Genomic DNA, 20,936 nt, shown 5'->3' with positions numbered 1-20,936 from the left:
AAACAAAAACATCTCCTGGTTCAGAGGCACAGAGATGAAAAAGAGAAATGTGCACAGTTAGGTGTAAATTATGCTTTCCTCCAAGACACAGCATAACAGAAATGTACACCTTTGGACAGACTCTGGGCATAAAGCTGCAGCTTCTTCCTCCCCTAATTAGCAGGGAAGTGATTCTAGCACTACCCTACCAAGAGCTTCTGTACCTACCACAGTACTCACACCGCTACCAAAAATCCCATCTCTCGCTACACTGAGACACTATTTATGAACTGGGCATAGTTAAGAACACTAATTAGTCCCTGTGCATCTGAAAGACTTGCAGGGAAATTATTTGGATAGTCAAATGAGAAGCCTTCAGCATCAGGGGAGTTTGCAATGCTCTCAAGGTAAACTCAGTATTAAGAAGGAACCCAAACATGACCAAGGCTCTGCCTGTCTGGTTCACATTTGAAGAAAAAAACCCCAAACCACCACACTTTTCCTGACAGCTCTCAGTTGTCCTTGCTTTCAGACTCACTTCTGTGGGCACCACAGGACCCTTTCTGGTAAAACATCATTTCCTTCTCTTGGGCTCATGATTTGAGCTCACCAGGCTAGAGGACAAACTCATCACTGCTTTTCTTCTTTCCTGGGTTAAACCACCAAGGGATTCTCAGTTATCTCCAGTCCTGCCTGGCTGGGTAATTCCCTCAACACCTCACGTTTGGGAGAAGCAAGGAAGATAAAGAAGTGAGACTTTAGCCTCAATCAACTTGTGCCAAGGCCTTGCAAGGAGGAGGAGGAGGTCAGAGTTGAATTGAAACATGGGCATAAAACCAGCCTGCAGCCTCTCTTCTTCCAGAATGCATTTTGATGCCTTCAGGGATCCCAAAAGGACACCACACACAGATGTTTAAGACCCACTGAAGACTGCAATTCTTGTACTTATTTAGCCAGCTTTCCTCCCCAAAATTGGTGCCAAACAGCAGCAGTGACACCTCACAAGGGGTTTGGAGACACTGCACTAGGCAAAGGCACAGCTATGCTTTGGTCTCTCAAGAGAAGGCACAAGTACCTTGGAAAACTATTTAGAAAAGCACTTAAGATGAGGATCCATCACTCCCTCAGTTAAGGGCATATCTGCCCATTCCTTCTTTCTAGGAAGACTTCAGTGTCTAGAGACCTCTGAGTTTAGACTCAGAACAGCCAGAGCATTTTTGCAGGACCACAGAATCACAAGGTTGGAAGAGACCTTTGCAGGTCATCAAATCCAAGGATGTCTACTCTCATCAATGCAACTCAGACTGCCCTAAAAGGTCCCCCAGGGGACACAACACAAAAGCTCTTAGAGGATCTTGTAATAGAAAAAAAGTCTTAGGGAAAGAGACTGTTTTATTGCTGTGCCTAATGACAAGTTGTAAATACCTTGCAACCCAACTCTCAATCCACATTTCAAGCTCACTGTGCTATCAGCATCTTTTGTTCTTCCCACAATAATACATTTCCAAGTGTCATCTTCTGGTACCTCTCTACTTAAATCTCAGAGGGAAACAGCTGCTTCACTCTCCATCTTTCATTCACAGCCACAAATCACAGAACCACGGGATTGTTTGGGTTGGAAAGGCCCCTTTAGATCACCAAGTCCAACCATCACCCTAACCTGCCAACCACCACTAAACCATGTGCCTCAGCACCACATCAAACCATCATTTAAACCCCTCCAGGGATGGAGACTCCACCACATCCCAGCGCAGCCCATTCCAATGCCCAACAACATCCCCTGTGGAGAGGTTTTTCCTGCTATCCAATCCAAACCTGCCTTGGCACAACTTGACACCGTTTTGTTTTCTCCTGTCACTTCTAACTAGGGAGAAAAGGTTAACCCCCAGCTCTCCACCACCTCCTTTCAGGTAGTTGCAGAGAGCAATTAGCCCTCCCCAACTTGCAATTTCAGCAAGTAGCTTTGAACAGAGATGTGCTGGAGCTTACAGTAAACACAATTATGGAAGGTTTCTCTCTGTTGTTTCAACTACATCTTTATTAGCTTCTTTTAAGTCACAGACAGCTGAAAACTCCCAAGGGAGCTGGCTCATCTTAATCCGTTTCATGTGCTATTGATACTGCTCAGGCTGATTTCTTCTCCAAAAACACCCTGTTATGCCAAAAATCCAATCTCTGAAGAAGGAAACTACAGCTATCTACCCAGTTACTCTTCTTCCCAAATAAATATCCATTGCTCATGGATATTTACATGCATTTGGTGAGGTCTCCCTTCCCATAAAACTGCTCCAGCTCTCAGAGACACATCCATGGGCTTTAGTTCTCTCTAAAAAAACACAAGTGTACAGGATTTCCTGTGGGCTTTCCCTCCCTGGGGCTGGGTGCTCCATTCCTTTGCTAGAGCATCCACCTGACTTCACCAAAGAGTTACCTTATTTCTAACCCTACTATATTGATCCTCTGTGCTACCTCATATCTACAGTTCTGCCTGCTGCACTGAGGTCTTTTGTTTGCCAAATTGTTACCCAAAACCAGGGGGGAGGGTAAAAATATGTAAAAAAAATAACCCCACTTGACTCTCTCCAGCACATCCTCACACATAATACAAATTTCTAATTCAATCTTCAGGAGCTTTAGAAATCTTAATCAACACCCTGATTAGATACGACAATTATTTCTGCAGCTGATTTGCATGTCAGGCTTCACACTGACAATTAAAACACACCAGATTCCCCTCTTTTTCCATTTAAAAAAGAAATCCAACAAGAAGATAGATGATATATTTTCCTTGTTCAATTACTAAAGCCTTGGGGCACAGCCAAGATTCAGAGGCAATGCTGATACTCTTGATGTGCTGAACCTCAAGGAGGTTTTGCTACTAGGATTAGGCTTAGAAAATCCTTTTTTAGCAATGTTTACAGCATTTCTGGCCACAGCAAGCAGGGATATTTACACTTCTTTTTCCCTGCCTTGGCTGAGGTCCTGGCATTCTATCCATAGCCTGTGTTTGAATGACTGTGATGAGGTGGCCGGTTGTATTAAACAAGATGGTGTTGGAGCACTCAGCTTAGCATCAGCAGAAAAGCACTGTTTGGGGCAAGGGTGTCTTGATTTTCAGCTCTGAAAGTCAGCACGTGGGTCAGAAACACAACTCTGCAAGGGCAGTTGCTCAGGAGTCTTTTCTTATTCCAGCCCACCACGTGGCTCTTCATCCCAACACCTCCCTGGCCCCATTTTCAGCAAAACCCTCAAAACCCTCCTTGTGAGGAGCAGCCAGCAGTAACCACAAAACCCACACACTGCTAAACCCTGCAGCAGCCACAGGAGGAACGTGTCCTCTTGGGCAGGAAAGCAGAGAACAGCTCATTTGGTTCCAAGCTGAGATTCAGCCAAGTCCTGTTAAGATGCTGTTTCATCTCTGCAAAATGAGCCTCCAAACCATTTTATAATCACACATTAGATTCAAACCCAGGGACTCAACATGTCTAACAGCTCCTCAGCACAACATAAACCAATAGCCCAGCACTTTGGTATTTATTCTACATTAAACCAGCAGAACCTATTAAAATAAAGCATAGCAGATATATATTTTAATATATATATTTAGTTTCTTTAGCATCTCCCACTGATGCTGCATCAAAGTCCTCTGCAAGATGGTTAATAGATTTTACAAGAAACACTATAGCACAGAAATAGGTGGTAATAACTAGCTAGAAGAGGATATTTTGCTGAAATGAAGGCACTTTCTGTGCCTCTGATGCCTTACCTTCCGGATGCAGCACGTGTAGGGCACCCCACATGCCAGTGGCCCACTGCTGTTGCAAGAGTGGTACTGGTTGACTTCCCAGTCCCGGTACTCATCACCACCACAGCAAGAAAACTGAAAGAGAAGGGAAAAAAAGGAGAGATGAGACGTGCAGCTGAACAAACCTCAACACTCCCAGCCTTGCCCTACATCTTCAGCATCATGTTCTGCTTCCCAGGACCTCAAATATGAACTTGAAGAGTCTAAAAAAGAAACTTAGAGGCCTGGGGCAGTTAGAGATGCCTACATGAGGGTATCAGAGGCATCCTTTCTTTCACAAGCCCAGTAAAGATCAAGCTCATTCATGCTTCACTGCTTTAATTACAGGTGACTAATCCATCCTCTTCCTGGGGCATGCAGGCTCTTCCAGCTCCTTCAGTGAACGTGGATCTTGGCTCCTGAAGGCAGCTCAGCTAGTAAGTGCCATTCGACAAAATGCTAATGAGGCTTTGCAGTCTAACAGGGATTTCTCTTTCTGTCAAGTTAAATTAGAGATCAAATGCTGCAGCTACAAGAAAAGGTTATTTTTTTCTTCTCTTTGCACAATAGAAAGGGAAAAAAAAAAAAGCTGAAAGTAATTTTCTGTTCTCTGCAGAATAGAAGGGGGCTTATTATATACAGCATCATCCTTCCTCTTGGTAAACAAGCTGGAATCTTTACATTCTGTGCTCCCTCCCCACCCCAAAAAAATGCCTGAAGTGGGCAGGAGAGGTGTATGTGCTTGAAAAGACAGGGAAAAAAAAAAAAACCCAACAGGTTTTCCCCTTTTAAGCACCACACTCATCAAGGAGCAGCTTTTAGGAGAGGCTTAACCCAGTGAGCATCTGCTCCCCCTCCTGCAGGTGAGCTGATGGCAAGACTTGGCCAACAGGAATAGGGAAAGACATCAGCTTTGGGGGTCTTTGTGACCTCCTCCCACGCCAAAACAGGTAAATATGGCCAGAAGCAGCTAACCCACAGTTTTACAATTAATTTCTAGCTTCCTACCTTTAATTCCTCTATTGCTTTTAATCCTGTCTGTACCAGTGAGGGGGGAATAAACCACAGCCCTGGCTATTGCTGCCTGTTTGATATCCCCTTGCTGCAAAGAGGTTTTTTCCATTTGCTTTTGGAACTATGCAAACAGTGGTACAAAATCCTTCTAAGGAGGGTTACCAGCTGCCAGGAAGCCTCTCTGGAATGTTTTCCTCTCTGCAGAAAGAGGCTTAGCCCAAACTACTCTCCTGCCTGGATTTATTTCTCTGAAGTAGACACAGACAATACAGATTTCACTGTCAGGCAGGCTCCTGGAGCTCAGAGAAGCATAACAAGCACAAAAAAACAACCCAAACACCTAAAGGGAGCCCACAGAAGAGCCTCCTAGGTCGTTTCTGATGAGCTCTTCATGTCAAGGACCACTGAAGCTACCTGGGAGATGTGGGCTCATTATGCCTAAACCCCTCTTCCTTGAAGCATCACTCTCCAACCAGCCAGCTTGGAGAAAGCTGCTTTTCATCTTCCTGAAGGAAAACAAGAAGAGGTTTGCAAGCACAACACCCTCATCCCTCCAAGCCTCACATGGAGTTTGGAGCCATTCAGGTTTGTGCAAGAACCTCAACTTCAGCAGCTCTTTGAAATTCAAACCTATTGCTCAGCAAAGGGGTCTGAACTCTCTCTTCTACCATTAAAACAAGGTGAAGCCAGGAGCAGCACAGCACTGCAGTTAGTGACTCGGGGTAAAGCCAGGCTTTGGAGTCACTGTGGTCTCCAGTCTCATGTCCAAAGGCTGTGAAGGGCAAAAATGAGTGATACAAACAGATAAGTGTTATTTTCTTTAGGGCAGTGTATTTCCATGTCTGCTCACTCACAGGCAGCCAGACTGAGTAGGTGCTGCCAGGTAAAGCCATGCTATTTGTACCATCATCCTGGTACCATAAAATACTAATGCCTGGCATCTCAGACCATAATTACTTGTTATTTTTACTGCAGGATACTGGTTTAAGGGAGTAAAGGCAGTTGGCTCTAGTTTCAAGCATTACTTGAAAGGGGAGTGAAGCAAAAATCAAATCCTAAGGTTTTCCCTAACCTAAACAGACTCTCCAACCAACCTATACACAGATAATGTTTTTAGTAGGGAAAAAGACAAGAATAACCACTAAATTATGATGATAGGCTGCTCTGAGCTTGTGCTTTATCAAAAAGGGAGGTCTGGGTGCAGTCCTTCCAGACTGACTGCACATTTTCACCCTCCCAAAGTGAAGGGGACTGCTCATGTCCCATAAAAGCCAATTCCCTTCTCTTAAAAGCAGTTATTTCTCTTCATTGCTTCTTCTCAGACCTACACCCAGGACAATGCAACTCTACATTTCAATTGCTGCCTCTGCTGCAGTTCCCAGTTTGGAAACCAGAGATGAAGATGAAAGCTCACAGCACTGAGCTGCACTTGGCTGTAAAACTCCTCCTCTCTCTATAAAATAAAACGTGCAGACACCAAAGTCTTATCAGCAAGTCTACCAGTGGCCACAACTTCTTCTAGTAGAGACTTTGAGATTAAAATTCCCCCTGAAAACTTTTTTACTAAGTCAGGTGAACAAGTATATATGTAAAACTGGGGTGAGAGTAGGTGGTAAGGGCCTGATCCTCATTTGGAGATCAAGTAACCTTCCTGCATATATATCTATCTGCTTTACCTGGAGATTTGCAGTCTAAACTCCTTGCCAGGGGTGCAACATGGACTTTGACTGCTGGAATTTATTATACATACAGAGAGGCCTGAATTACAGCAACCCTATAGAGAGGTTGGAGTGGAACTTAAAAACAAATTCAGATCTTTCTCAAAATCCCTCATGTGTCTTGAGACCCTCAGAGGGTTCCCAGGCTCATTAATGCACTCGCTCCAGAAGTCCAAAGCTGGTATTTAAGCAGAGAGAGGGGAGCGTGAAGGGTACCACCAGCCTTAAATTCCAGCTACATCAAAGAAGAAAGAGCTTCACAGTCTTCCTCAAAGCCAGAGGTAAGTTTCACATATTCATGATGCTTCAAGCCATAATGAAAGGAGAGGAACCAGGTCAAGGTGAGAACATTCGAGTTCATCTGAAAGCAGCTTTGCTGGCAAAGCTGGCTCTGCTCTCTGAAACCAACCCAGGAGATGACATCACTGTGATTTCATTCCTAGAGCTAAACTTTTTGGAGGTTTTCCACTTTTTCTTTTTTTCCATTCACCAAATGCTTTGAGCCAAGTGCTTCCTTCCCTCAGTAACACAAACCCCAGGTAAACTCAGTATAATCAACTGAACCCACGAGCAAACCTCCCTCCCCACATTTCCAGGAACAGCTTCTCACTAATACTGGACAAAAATGATGCATTAGAGCCAACCAAGCCTGTGTGGACCAACCAGGCATTTGGCAGCATGGATAATAACTTCAAATCTTTACTTGGCTTGTTGATGCACTTGGAGGAATGCAGCAGTGCTCAGCTGAGGTGCAGCTGCCTCAGCTTTTGAGAGACAAAAGGGGAACGTCTACCCCTGGCTCAGCAGCACCACACACTAAGAATGGTCAAGATAATCATAGCAGATCAAGCAAGGCAGCCTAGGGATGTGAATAAACTCTTAAAAACAGAACAAAAAGTAATGCTACTGCTTGATCAAGGCACAGAGTTACCCACTCCTTGACAAACTTCACAGACCGACCTTCCGGGTACCATCCGCCCCCCTCCCAACTCAAACCTTTTCCTGCACAAAATCCAAGATGTTCTTGAAGTCAAGGTCATCATAATAGTGCCTGATGCCATCCTGGATGCTGGAGTGGAAAACTGGATTTATCTGGGGGTAGAAAATTAAAAAATAAGGCTCTTAGGTGGAAAAGGCACCAGGAAAATATTGCAAAACACGACAATTACTTCATAGCAAGTGTTGCCAGCTGTTGCTAAAGAAAGAATCCAACACTGGCACAAGCCTGTATCCTAGGGCAAAATTAATCATTTTTGAGCTCTTGGGGTTAGCAGCATCCCACAGCATCCCTCCACTTCCTGCACACACAGGTAGACCCACACACTTTCACCCACCTGATTTTCCCTACACACCACCTGTAAAATGGAATTGCTTGGGTGATGACCTGAAAAGCTCTCTCCAGCTCTCATCAACTAACATGATTTTAGCCACTGCTGCATTAGGAGGGGCTGGAAGAGGTGAACTGGTGTGTGACAGCACACACTGCCAGCTGAGGTGGGATTTATCCATGGGATGAGCTACGTGCAGGAGCAGAGACCTCATCAGAGCCCTCAATCAGTTCTAATCCCCACAAATCATTCAGCAATTCAATCATCCCCTGCAAGGCAACAGTGCAGCCAGGCTGGGGCTCTCCCTGCTGCTCCTTCAGCCATCTCTCTGAGGATGCTTTGACACATCAGGCACTTCACAGGAAACACTAATTGAATGAAAAATGTATTTTACAGATGTCTGGGAAGCTTGTTACAGAGCTGGGAGAGGAGGCTCAGAGTGTCCAGCGCTGGTTTGTAGTTTGACTCCTGCCAGCCCACCAAGCAGAAACAAATGAAGGGAAAAGGAACTTTGTTCTGAGTTGGAAACAGGAGAAGAGTGGGGGGGAAGGAAACGTTTTTCATCATTTGCTCTGACATGAAAATTAGAGGTTGGGCAAACCAGGAACAGGGAGAAGAACGTGGGAAAGAAAGAAGAGAGGAATGAAGGCACATCAGAGGCAAACAAAGCCTGCCAACAGCAAGGGATCAGGCAAGGGGGTCTGAAAAGAACCTTGAAGAAATCACTTACGTGGAAGGTTGTTAAATTAATTCTCAGTTTGCCCACCACTGAGACCAACACAACAGGGTTTCACCATTTTCTGCTTCTTTTCCCCCAACTAGACACACTCACAGTCCCCTTTGCTCTGTGAAAAGGCTCCTGCCCAGAGGTGGCTACTGTAATTAAATCTTGACTTTAAGGTGCAAGATAAGCCTTGCAGGGTTAAATCATTACCTGCTGCTTGTGAGACCACTCCCCTGCCAAAACTCCTTGTCTCTGATAATTACCAACCCCCCATTTGCATATCAACAGAACCCTTTTTAACGTTCAGGCCACTAAATTCATTCTTCATCCCAGCTTATTTAACACAAAATCCAATTAAATGTGTTTTTAACAAATTTAATCAACAGCCATTGTTCCAAATGCAGATTTGTGCCTCCAAACAATTCTAGGTCGAGTGGATTCATCACTGGTCAGATCTCTCTCTCTCTTCTCTCTCTCCCTCCTTGTTTGACTTTTAATTAGGTTTTGATATTGCCTGTTAAATTTAAATTAAGGGACAATTTAGGTGCTAATGGTTTCTACTCAGTGAGTTGAATCACTAGGCTGCAATTCCCTCTCTCCTGATGGCACTGCTGTTTCCCCATTGCATCCCTATGCTGTGGTGCAGGATGGTGCTGAGACCCATCACTGAGGCACAAAGGTGGAGCAAAGCAAGGGGTTTCATGCTGAATTTCACCAAAATACACCCTCTGTGTGTCAGCACATGCTGCCTTTCTGTATTTCCCCCTATGGGAAGGGCTCAAGTGATATGATTTTCCTCACAGAAGCACATCTCTGCACCAATGCACAGGGGTTTTTGGAGATCAGAGGGTGTCAGGGAGCTCTAGGAACCTGCTGAAAGGAGTTGGCCACAGCATCCAAAAGCCAATTTCCTCCTCCTTTGCCTGCCTCTGGCTTCAGGGCTTGCCAAGCTGTTTGTGCATGGGGGAATCAATTTTTAGAGCCCCCTAAGTAGCTATTTCAGATATCCTTCTCCTGCCTCGTGCATTTACTGAGCCAGTAGAGATTGAGATGAGCTGTTTAATAATTTGATTGATCACAAGGGTAAGATCAACTATCAAATGGCAGGGTTCCTTCAGCACAAGGCAGGCAGCCAGAAGGGACATCCATTGAAGCATTTACCATCTCTCTGGCTCAGCTGTAACTCAGACCCATCCTTGCAAGTGCAAGGCAGCAGTTAACATAATTGAGGCAAAGAGCTTAATGAGTCCTCAAGAAAAAAAAGAGATTCAAACCCAACAGGTTTTTGGCTGAGTCTGCACAGGGAGCCACAGCTGTGGCTCTGGGTGGTGCTGAAGACCCATCACAGGTCCAGAGGACAATGGGCAGCCCCAGAAGAGCAACAGCAATGGAAATTTGCCTTTTTCAGGGCAGAAGCTGGCAGATGCTTGAGGATTTTCCTCCCTGATGAGAGGGAGGGAAGCATTGTGTCACTGTGCAGCCCCCAAAGGCCTCCTGATGGCACCTACCTTGTTTTCAAAGATGATTTCAATGAATATCAGCAGCAGCTCTGTGAGGAAGATCACCAGGAGGACCCAGAAGAACTGCAAAGACAAGGGAAAAATCAGCCCTGCTCCAAGCCAGGCTGTGCCATCTGCCAGGGGTTAACCACAACAAGGGGGACCTGGAAACAGAGACCTGCTTTGGAACACTCAGAACCATTTCTTCTTAATGACACCTTGGAGCTTTCTCCCACACAGAGTGGCCCTTTCTAAGGGTGTGCTTGCCTACTGAGAGACACTTGCAGGCAGCCCTGCCTCTGAAAACCCAAATAATTGAGTATTCCCACACAGAAGCAGCTTTCATAGTCGCTTTGAAGCAAGAAAATACTCCCCAAAATCTGTCAGGAATGTTTCCTACACAGATTAAATGAAGACAACAAAGCCCAGATGAAAAGACTTTGCAGAGTATATTGGGTTTTAGCAATGCAGCAACAGCCCCCCTCTGCCAAGGTCACTGTTTTATTCATACAAGCCAAGGTATTTTATTGGGAGGGGGATGGGGGGACCCTACGTGTGCTCCTGTCCATCAGTAACTACCCCTATTTGGGTTAAACACAGGCATTTGCCTAGCCTTAAAGTCAAAATACACATTTCCTTTAGGCTACTGGGACTCTGGGAGAGCCCCAGAGCAGAAATAAAACCCCCAAACCAAAAATCCAACCACAAGAAAAACCCCAACCCACCAGCCTAAAGGAGATGCTGGTCACGTTTCAGCTGGAAATCAGTTTACCCTTTTCAGAAAGGGAATCTCCATCTTGCCCATAAATGCCTCTCCCCCCTTTTATATTTCCAGCACTGCACCCTAAGGCAGCCTGTCCTCCTTCCTTCCTTTTGCAGGGGCAGAAAAACTCCACCTTCAGGCATCAGCTACAAACTCAGGCCAGCCCAAATTCACAGCTCCAGCCAGGGTCAGCACGCTCAGGGGATCACACAGAGCCTTTTGGTTCATCCCAAAGGCTTTTCCAAGGCTTTTTGGTCTTGGAAATTTGCTTCTTTACAACAAACATTCAGGGGATGCTTTCTTTTTGCTGGCCTGGGGTTGAGCACACCCTGGGATGTGCAGGATAGCCAGTGCAAATCCTCTGCTCCCAACGACAAGGCTTCCCAGCACCACCAAACCCAAGTGGAATATCCAAGTGAGTGACATGCAAGCAACCCACCCAGAACACTTTAACTCCAACCATTCCCCCCAATCCTTCCAAATGCAGAATTAAAATAAGGAGAAGGTGCTATTGACTCCTATTTTCATCTCCAGCTTCAACCCAGCTTTGAAGTGGCTGCCACAGGATAAGGAATTGGTTGGTGCTGGTGCTGTGGCCAAGGGATGCTTTGTACTGCTGGAATAAAGGGGCTTTTGCAGCATTTTTTTGCCCCTTTCCCTGCACAATCAGAAAACACCCCAGCTGCTTGGATCAGCTCAGACCTCCAAGTGCTCCTTCAGATGTCTGTTACTCTGATTGCTTTCATTCAGGGTCCCCAAGCTTCCAATTGCTGCAGTAGCTGACTCTCTTCAAGGGGGGGAATTCATCTTCCCAGAAGGGCAATTCTCCATTCACACAATAGCTCTGTGATTGCCAACCATTTCCCTGCAGCCCTACTCACTTGCCCTCTTCAAACCTGACATATCTATCATTTCCCAGTGTTTAATCTCTCTGTTTGCCACATGCAATCATGGGCTAGAGAAGGAGGAGGAAGCACACTGGAGCCCAGCTCGGGAAGTCACATGGTGAGTCAACCTTGGGAGTGGAAACACAAAAATCACAAATAAAATAAAATATCAAGGTTGACAGTGGTGGCTGGAGGTTGCTTTCCATACCTCACTGCTGCTGACATTTGGAAATAGCAATATAGGTAAACATACATTTATATATTTATAAATATATCAGTTATATTATATATATATACACACACAAATATGACCAACCCCTGCAAAAGGCTTAAAGAGCTGCTGCAGCTGATCTCTTGCTATCATGAAGCCAAGGTCAAATCTTGCCTTGGGTGACAAATTGTGGTTTGCAGGAAAGAAGGAGCCCCAAAAGTTTCCCAAATGGAAAAGTAGGATTTCTCAGGCTGCCTGGACCCTCATCCCTCTCCCATTCTGCATAAACACAACTGTTAAAATTGCCTCAGAGTTCTGGGCTTTATGATTTTTTGTAGGGTAACATATCCTTAGGATGAACCCACAGGCTCCAAGTCCCCAGGTAGGGGGCATTTTATCCTTTAAAAAAAGAAATCCTTTAAAAGGAACTTGTTCACCAAGGGAGCATCAGATGCAGCCAGAGCTCATCAGCGGATGGTGGCTGTAGCCAAATGTAATACAAGAGCTTCACCCCCATCTGAATGGAAGGAAGGGACTACAATTCAGCTTATAAATTCATACAGCCTCCCTGGAGACAAAGGTGTTGCCCCAGAGCAAGGGCAGGTGATGAGCTGCACAGAGGTTGGGTGCTCAGATGCTCAACGCACCAACAAAGCCCCTGGAAAGCAGGTTAGGAGCAAAGAGCTTTGCCCTACTCTCCTTGACCTCTTCCACTTTGGACCTCAAAGGTCATTTTTCCCTCTGTTGAGAGGTACCTTGCAAAAGGAAAACAAAGCTGCTTTCTGTTGGCATCGTCACAGCAAAAATAAACTTAACAGTGGAGACTTTGCTCCACCACAGATAGGATCCCAGCCCCAAAAATAACTCCCTTGGAAGCATTCAGCCACGGATAACAGGGAAATTAGGGTGCCAGCTCTGAAATGTAAATATATCCTCTCCCCATTACCCCTCTGCTGGCTTCATGGCTGAGCTGAGAACACTGAGCAGTCACGTCATGCAGGCATTTAAACCCAGGAAGGGGCACACCACTGCTGTGGGTTATGGTGGTGACTGGTTAGGACAGACTATTTTCCTCCTTGAGATCACCCAAGAGCATCCCAAGGGCGGTTTGGAGAGCACAGGAACAACCTTACCAGCTTCAGCAGCGCCCGATTGTCCCTAAGGCTCCCCACCATGCCCACAAAGGAGACCATGAACATGGTGAGGCCCAGCAGGAGCAGGATGATAGCTGGAGCCAGGAAGATCCCTTCCAACGTTTTGTGCTTCTGCCTCTCCACTTCAGCATAAATCCCAACACACAGGATCACCAGGCCAAGGATCTGCAGGGGGAGAACAGAACGGGGTTCAGAAGCCAACAGGAGAAAAGGCAGAGGTTTTGAGGGAGAGGTACCCAGCCAGCCAAGGAAAACCCACCCAATTCTGGGACACCCAGTGCCAAACAGCGTTGTCAGCACTCAGCACACCCCCTTTGCTCAAGGGTGGGCTGCTAGGAAAGGGACATAGAGCGTGATCAATGGAGCTGGATGGCTTGAAGCCAGGTTTTGCTAGGTTTTCACACTCCCTGCTCCTATCTTCATGGTCTGCATGCATGCTCAGCTTGGCCTTCACCTTGGCTTTGAATAGGCTCAGAGGCTGACAGGCATGAACGCTCAAAACCCCCCCTCCTCCCCAGCTCCACCCTCAGCACTGATGTCAACAGCATCATTCTTACACCTGGCTGGAGCACCGACTTGCACCCAAACCCAGTGAGCCACTCACCCACACCAAGGACTAGAAACACAGCTCCCAGCACTGCTACAAAGCTGTTTCCACCCCCAAAATGAGAAGTGCCAGGAAGAAAAGCAACAGGGTTATTTATGCCAGCCTTTCTCCCCTCTCTCCCCCTTCAGTGAAACGGCTCTAATTCAAAGAGAGCCTCAGGATGCAGAGATGCAGCCAGACTCCAGGAAAGGAGCGTTTGCATCCCTTCAGTTCCTACAACATCAAAGCCAGCAACAAGATCCCCAGCGTTTGGTGCTGTCAAGAGCCATTCGCACCAGCCCCAGGCAAGCAGCTTCTCAGCCGGCACTGACACCTGAAAAGGTCAACAAGGAAGCCAAGGAGCATCCCGAGCCCTTTTGACACTGCCCTTTGCAGCTCTCCCCACCCCAAATCACAGCAAGAGGCTCCTGGGGGAGAAGCCCCTGGCTGTAGACATCCTGCACCTTCAAAGAGGAAAAACACTCCCTTTTTATTTTGCTCCTTTTCCATCACTTTCACCTTTCTAAAAGGCTTCCATGCTCCCAGTGAGTCTGCTCCAACATTTCCAGGTAATTCATGCAGACAATTCTATCCTTGATTTTCATTCACAACCCTGGCTTAATGAATTTTTCTCTTCTCCACTCTGCTCAGATACTATTTTGGGTGCCTATCACTGTCCACTTCCAGGCTCCATCTCCTCTCTAGAGGAACTGAAACATCTCAGAAAGTTAAACTATTTCTACTTTACAGACACTTCAGTTATTTGAAACTAAACAGACAGGCATATTTCTGATCACAGGCTATAATCACAGTTTCATCTTTATACTCTATTTTAAGCATCAGGTTGATGCACTGGGATTAGGTTTGATTTAATGTTGCTTCTCTCCTACAGTATCCCAGGAAATACATTTGGATTTGAAGGCAGGGGGTAGACATTAATGCACACCATTCACCCCCCACTAATCCCTGCTGTTCCTCCCACGTGCCAATCAGAACCACTTGCTCTGTTTTAATTAATCCACCTGCAATAGAAGTCAGGGAAGAGCTCATGGAAAGTGCAGGCAGTAAACCCAGGAGGGGGGTTGAGGGCTGGATGCTCAAGAGGCTGAGGAAGCAGCATGCATTGGACCACCTTCACCTGCTGGCAAGGGAAAGAAACCTAAGAGGGTTTTTGCAGGATAGACATGTGCACTGCTTAAAAATAACTTTACCAGGGTTGAAAAGTATCCTGGAAAAATTTAAAACACGTGGCATGCATGAGGCTGCTGGTCCTTTCTCCCAGCATCACCACAGCTGTCCCTCTGGCAGGGAAATCCCCAACCAGTGACTTCTTTTTTTTTTGGAGGGGGAACATGCACAGCTTATTTGCCAAGCAAATGCAGCAGGGAAATGCAAAGAGGAAAAATAAAAAAAAGAGAAAGAAAGGAGTTGCTTCTACTCAAAGCAGCTTCAGGCACAAGAAGGCATCTTGCAAAGCAACATGCACCTCAAGGAGAAGAGTAGATACACTGCCACATCTCCCAGCCAAGGCAGACTGCAAAGGAAAACTCGTTGGAATATAGTGAGATTTTGAAGGACAAGCAGGGAGAGATACTGATGGGTAGCAGAGGGATTTGGATGGAAAAATACCTGGGGAGAAAGCCCAGTGTTCCCTGAAAAGCAGCATTTCTGGGGAAGAACAAGCAGGTGGATATGGAACAAGCTGGTGACAGCAAAGTCTTTGTCAGGACCTGTGCAGCACTATAAAAAAACTGCACAGTGAAGAACCACTGATTTTCCCACCTGGAAATCAGTGTTTCCATCCCAGAAAAGCACTGGAAAGGATCTAATGGCACTCAATCCAGTTGCCTGCAGGCTGGGCCAACCCTGCGCTAGGGAATCGATGCGTCTCACCCAAACCTCTGCAACCCTTCCTGGGGAACCCATTCCAGACTTATCCCACTGAATTTTCAGAGGGGGAGAGGGGGGATGATTAAATTTTTAAAGCCTTCATGCAGCACAGGCAAGAAATTCCTCCAGGATCAAATGCCAGAGTGAAACCCAGCCCCAAACCCAGCCCCAGCCCTGCCTGGTTAACAAGAACTTGACATGTTTGGCAGCACCAGTCAATTAACACAGCAGCAACATGTGCAAATGGGGCCAGAAGTAGGTCAGGCAGCAGCTGAAAAGCTCACAGGAATCATGGGATCCATGTGGATTTGATGGGGCAATGTCTCCACACAATAGCTGTCCCAGGGATGAAGGCAGGCTGGGTTGGCAACAGACAAGGTGGCTTTTTTTGCAGCTATTTTCCATCTGCTGGGAAATTGAGTCTCTTCTTGCTGGCAGAGTCAGCAGGATGACCCCCTGAGCCCCTGCAAAATCTCCCAGTAATCAATAAGCACGTGGCATTGAGATTATTAATCTATACTTGCAAAGCATAGCCCCAACCTGGGTTCAGCTTAGTTGGGAGAAAACAACCCACAGCTCCTCCCTACCCCTACAGCTGATGAAAGTATTTGGGGAAAACTCAAACCAAGCAAAACGTGGCTCTCCAGAGAAAACAAACCCACAGTGGCAGGTTTCCCCACAGAGGAGTTTTGCAAGTAACAACAGTATGTTCATCCTTACTCAAACACTCAAGCTGCAGCCACAAATGGATTAAGAATTCTGAATGTTTTTTTTTGGGGGGGGTCTTGCTGGGTGAATCAGGAGTCTCATGAGGGTCCTTAACACCCCACAGGATGTATTCAGATCTCTTCACCCCTCAGGAGCCTTCCTACCAAGCCACAAAGAAACCAGTGAGACATTCTACAGAAAAACCCCATTTTTCTTATTCTCATTCACACCTTGAGGTGGCCACAAGTCGTTTGATGCAGACAGACAGTGGGCTTCACCACCCCCAGCTAGCAAGGACAAGCACTGCCCTCCCAAAGAGCTCTTTCATGAAATAATAAATTAAGGAAATAAAAAGCATTTCCAAACACTGCTGCAATCCTATTTTATCCTTCACTGCTGGGCAACTCAGGCAGATACTTCTGCAATTGCACCCATGCAATTAGGTGTGCATACCACTACACATACCTGGCAAGCAGCTGTGCATAGGGAAAAGAGGATTATAGAAACCTCAGGAGGAAATATCTGTAAATATGGACTGGATTATGCAAGATCAACCCCAGGAAGATAACCTCATATCCCATGTATTTCTTGCTTCCCAAGCCCCTGCTCTGACACATGCCTGCATCTCCCAGGTGCCAGGGAAGCCTCACCCTGACCATAGCTGTCTCAATGATTCCAAACTGCTTTAAAAATAAGCTTTAAATCTTTTTCCTCTTAAAATAACCTACCTGGCTAAAATGCTTATCACTTGATGTCTGCTTTTGTGTCTTGTCCCTGCTGAATGATGTAAAGACAAGGGGCAATCCAGGCAGGGAAGGGGATTCTGCCAGCAACGCTGCCAGGTGGGTGCTTGTGTGGTAAAAACATTCCACTTCAGTCTTTATGCTCCAAGCACCTCCAAACAGGACACACACTCTGCCAGGAGGGATTTGCAAGAGTGGCTCTGGGGAAGAGCAGTCCCAGGGAGGTGCTCTTAAACCCACCAAAAGGAGTTGTTTTGCCCAAGACTGCCCGTTTTGGACCCAGGTAGCACCAAGCACACAGAGCCTTGTGGCACCTGGTTTTATCCCAAGGGTTTGCTGCCATGGGAGGGGAAATTTTGAGACTGGAAAGTAAAATCATACTACCACAGGGGTAGCATGGTGGGGTGGGGGGGGGGAAAATGCCAGGAAGGACAGAAAAGCAACCAGGAGCAGCACCTACCGAGAACAGGGTGGCATAGGTGGACAAAGCAAACTTGATGCTGTAGTAAGAGAGGTGGGAATTGCAGCACTCGGGGGCTCGAGCCATCTTCACAGCTCTGGGGTTTGCTTGCTGCTCACTGGACCCCTCCTGTTCCAGCTCTCTGCTGCAGAGCCCCAAAAGCACCCCCATGCACACACACACAGACAAGCCTTGAACTTGGACTGCTCCTCTGACTTCCGCCTGGCAGGAGCTCCAGCAATTAAAGGGAAGGCAGCAGCAGCACCAGCATTAACCCTTTGCTGAACTGCTTGCTTGGGTTTGCTGCAAACAGCAAGAGCAAAGCTCTTCTACTCCAAAACAGGGGGGTTCACCCCAACAAGTCACTTCAAAACTTGGCGCATGGGTGGATCTCTGGCCAAGTTTTAACAGCAAACGTGTCGCAACTGGAGCCTCCTGCCTTCCCTGGCATCCTGAAAGAGCCTGCTGAAATCCTGCAGCTATCCCTGGAGCAACCCTGCAGCAGCAAAGGGTGAAGTACCAGCCCAAAAACCCAGCAAGAACAGGGACACAACCACCACACAACCGCTCGGAGCCCAGAGCAATGTCCAGATTTACCTGTTGTAGCTTGCTACTGGGAGCAGCACCTCCCTTTCAACACCAGCTTGAGCTGCCTGGTGCCTGTGCAAATCACAGAAAGGAAAGAGAAATTATTGCACCCAGGTTTGGGAGGTTTCAGGCTTGAAATAAAAAGGCATGGGGAGGAAAAACAAACCACCCAGCACTGGTAGACTGGGCAGCTCCTGAAAGCATTTCTATGGCCATAGAAACACAGTAGTAAAGTTGAAAACCAGTATTTTAACAAAAAGAGGAGCTTGGAAGAGTTGTCTGTCTGCAGTAGGTCTTCAGCAGTGCAAAGGAGTGCCCCACCAGTCTGTGGCTTGACTCACTGCAGATGGGAGAGGGGAAGAAAAAGGGGCATCATCTGCAGTGTGGCTCGTGGCCTGGGAAGTGTTTTGAAACCCCAGCTCTTGGGAGGAAGCAAGATGCTGCTTCTCTCTAGAATTGTTAAAGGGAGAACTTAAAGCAAGGTTTGAAGAAATGATGACAACTCAGGGCTGCACCCAAAAAGACACAGGGACTGTATTTCCCCAGCTCTTACCAGGCATCAAGTAATTCAGACTGCAGCAGAGATTCCATCCCTTTCCTTTTAGGATATAAACTGCAAGGTGAGAGCAGAGATAGATTGAGTTATGTGATTACCAGTGGCCAGGGGATCCCAAACACTGAGGATATTACACTTCAGGATATGATATTACACTTCAGGATAACAGGGTGACACATGTCCCCAGAAGTGACATTCCTGGATAGGATTTAGCTGCAGCTAGCTGTGAGCAGGCTGGAGGAGCAAAAAAAAAAAAACCAGAAAAGCAGTGAACTTTCCTCCCCACTTTTTAAAAACTAATCTAAATCTAACTTCTAGTGTGTTGGAGCCTGGTTTATACCAATGCTCAGCAAAGCTGGCACTGTGAACACACACCAAAGGAGGAAAACAGCACTAGCATCACCAGTTAGTGCATCACTACATCATGCACTAGCATCACAGAACACTTCTTTATCAACCTTTGCTTGGAATAAGAAACTCCACCAACCAGCACTGAGCAAGAGCCATTTGGGGAGATGTCTGCTATGTTTCCTCCACCTCTTCTTTCTTTTTTGAAGGATGCTGCAGCCAGGAGAGCACTTGATTTAAAGAAAAGAAACAGACCACGACAGAGAGCCCACTGCCCACTCCCCCCAGGATGTTCCTCTTGGGCTTCTACCCTCTCTCAGGTTTGACTGGGCACCAGCACAGGGATGGCAGGGCTTATTTACATCTCCCTGCACTGAGAAGTCTTGGTGCATGGTGACTAACCCTCTGTGCATTCCCCCATTTATATAATACATTTCCTTCACTTGACATCAGAAGGCGACTTTGTGTGCAGAAGAGCAACTGAGGAACAGTATTTCCCCACAAAACCTACAGCTAAGAGATGTCTGAAGCTTTAAGCCAGACTCAAACCCTCAGGTTTAACATGGCCTAAAATGTCCTTGTTGGTTTGAAGCTGTGTTTAAAAGAACAATCTGCTTGTGGTAGTCTCAGGCTTCCTCCCCTTCTCTACTGACCCACAGGCAAACCCCAGACCTCCAGCAGTATAAATCACACCAGGACACCACAAGCACATTACTGGCTCTGCCCCATCGCTCAGTAATTAACACAATTCATGTTGATTACGACATGGAACTCATTGCTACAAAACCACACTGGTGCCTGCAGGGATAGAGCAGCAATAAAACTCTCCAGCTACTTCTAGGCAGCACCATTGATGCTCTCCAGGAAGGAGAGGTTTTCTGTGATGCTCACTGGAGCCAGGAGGGTTGCTGGGGCAGGGACACACCAGTCCCACACAGCAATCAGGAATGAGTTTGATTCCCCTTTAAAAACTTCCTTCACTCAAAAACACATCTGCAAGAGCAGCAGTGAGTTGGTCTCCCAGCTCTGCCCTCCCAGGCACATCTGGATTTCAGCCTTTTTCCCCAGCAAGGTCAAGTCCCTTCATTGGGCATCCAGAAATCTTTACATTTTCCTTTCCCCCTTCCCCCATCCCCAAGCAAATAATATTTTGTACCATTCTTTCCTTTCTGCAAAGCAGAGGGTAAAGAGTAAGTGCTCTTCCATGTGCTTTTCTGTTTGCACCTACAGTGATGCACTCAGAGACACAAATCATCCATTTCTATACACTGACATTACCCTAATGGACATATAATGCACAAGCCCTGCCAGACACAAGGTCAGAGACAGGTGTAGCTTAAAAAAATTAAATCACATTCAGCAGAATAAGTTCTGCAGGTCAAATTTAAACAGGACTGGACACGTTGGTTGGTTTAATATTGCTCTGGGGTGATGCTCTCAGGGTATGGACAGAGTGGGAAGGGGTGATGGCAATAGGGGAGGGGGTGTGTTATTCCTGAATCATGTGTTTCTCCCCTTTGGCAATGCTGCTGGGGGAAGATTGTAGAGTGGCTTCGCTCATGGGGAATGAGCAAGCCCTTATTTAAGGGTTTTAATCATTAAACACGACACTGTTTATGGCAGCATCAGGCCTAGGCAATTATTAACAGCAGGAAGAAATGACTCAGCCAGCAGTTAATGCCTACAACCACCAGGGAGCCTTCAAACCTCTGGACATCAACCAGCAGCCCAAACTGGGTGGTTTGCAGCCATCTGACAGGGTGATGCTGCTGCTGGAGGAACATGTTCCACTGGAGAACCTTGTTCCCCTCCAGTGCCTTGAGGATGGGGGTTCCCTTCCCACCCTGCAAATCATTCCAGGCTTTACAGGCAGAAAGCTCCCTACTATAAATGCAGGAAAACCAGAACCCAAGGAGGCAGGAAAATACATTACACCTTCTGAAGGACCTGGTGATGCTTCAGTCAGCTCCAGCTGGCACACCAAGCACCTTCAATA

General features: G+C 46.6%; 1 protein-coding gene across 1 annotated transcript in view; it reads right to left on the bottom strand.

The window, feature by feature from the left end:
• Positions 1-17,535, bottom strand: part of LOC311199683 (tetraspanin-15-like) — a gene marked incomplete at its 5' end in the record, with an annotated part of 29,714 nt that extends 12,179 nt beyond the window's left edge. The window contains 5 exons of the mRNA XM_084273817.1: positions 3,746-3,859; positions 7,492-7,587; positions 10,056-10,130; positions 13,041-13,226; positions 17,449-17,535. Coding sequence (XP_084129943.1) covers positions 3,746-3,859; positions 7,492-7,587; positions 10,056-10,130; positions 13,041-13,226; positions 17,449-17,535 — 558 coding nt within the window. The remainder of the gene's footprint in view (positions 1-3,745; positions 3,860-7,491; positions 7,588-10,055; positions 10,131-13,040; positions 13,227-17,448) is intronic.
• Between the last annotated feature and the right edge of the window lie 3,401 nt (positions 17,536-20,936).

This window comes from Gallinula chloropus (genome assembly GCF_964237585.1).
Source record: "Gallinula chloropus genome assembly, chromosome: 21".
Taxonomy (NCBI): domain Eukaryota; kingdom Metazoa; phylum Chordata; class Aves; order Gruiformes; family Rallidae; genus Gallinula; species Gallinula chloropus.
The sequence above is the reverse complement of the archived record's forward strand: the minus strand, read 5'-3'. Positions and strand labels throughout refer to the sequence as shown.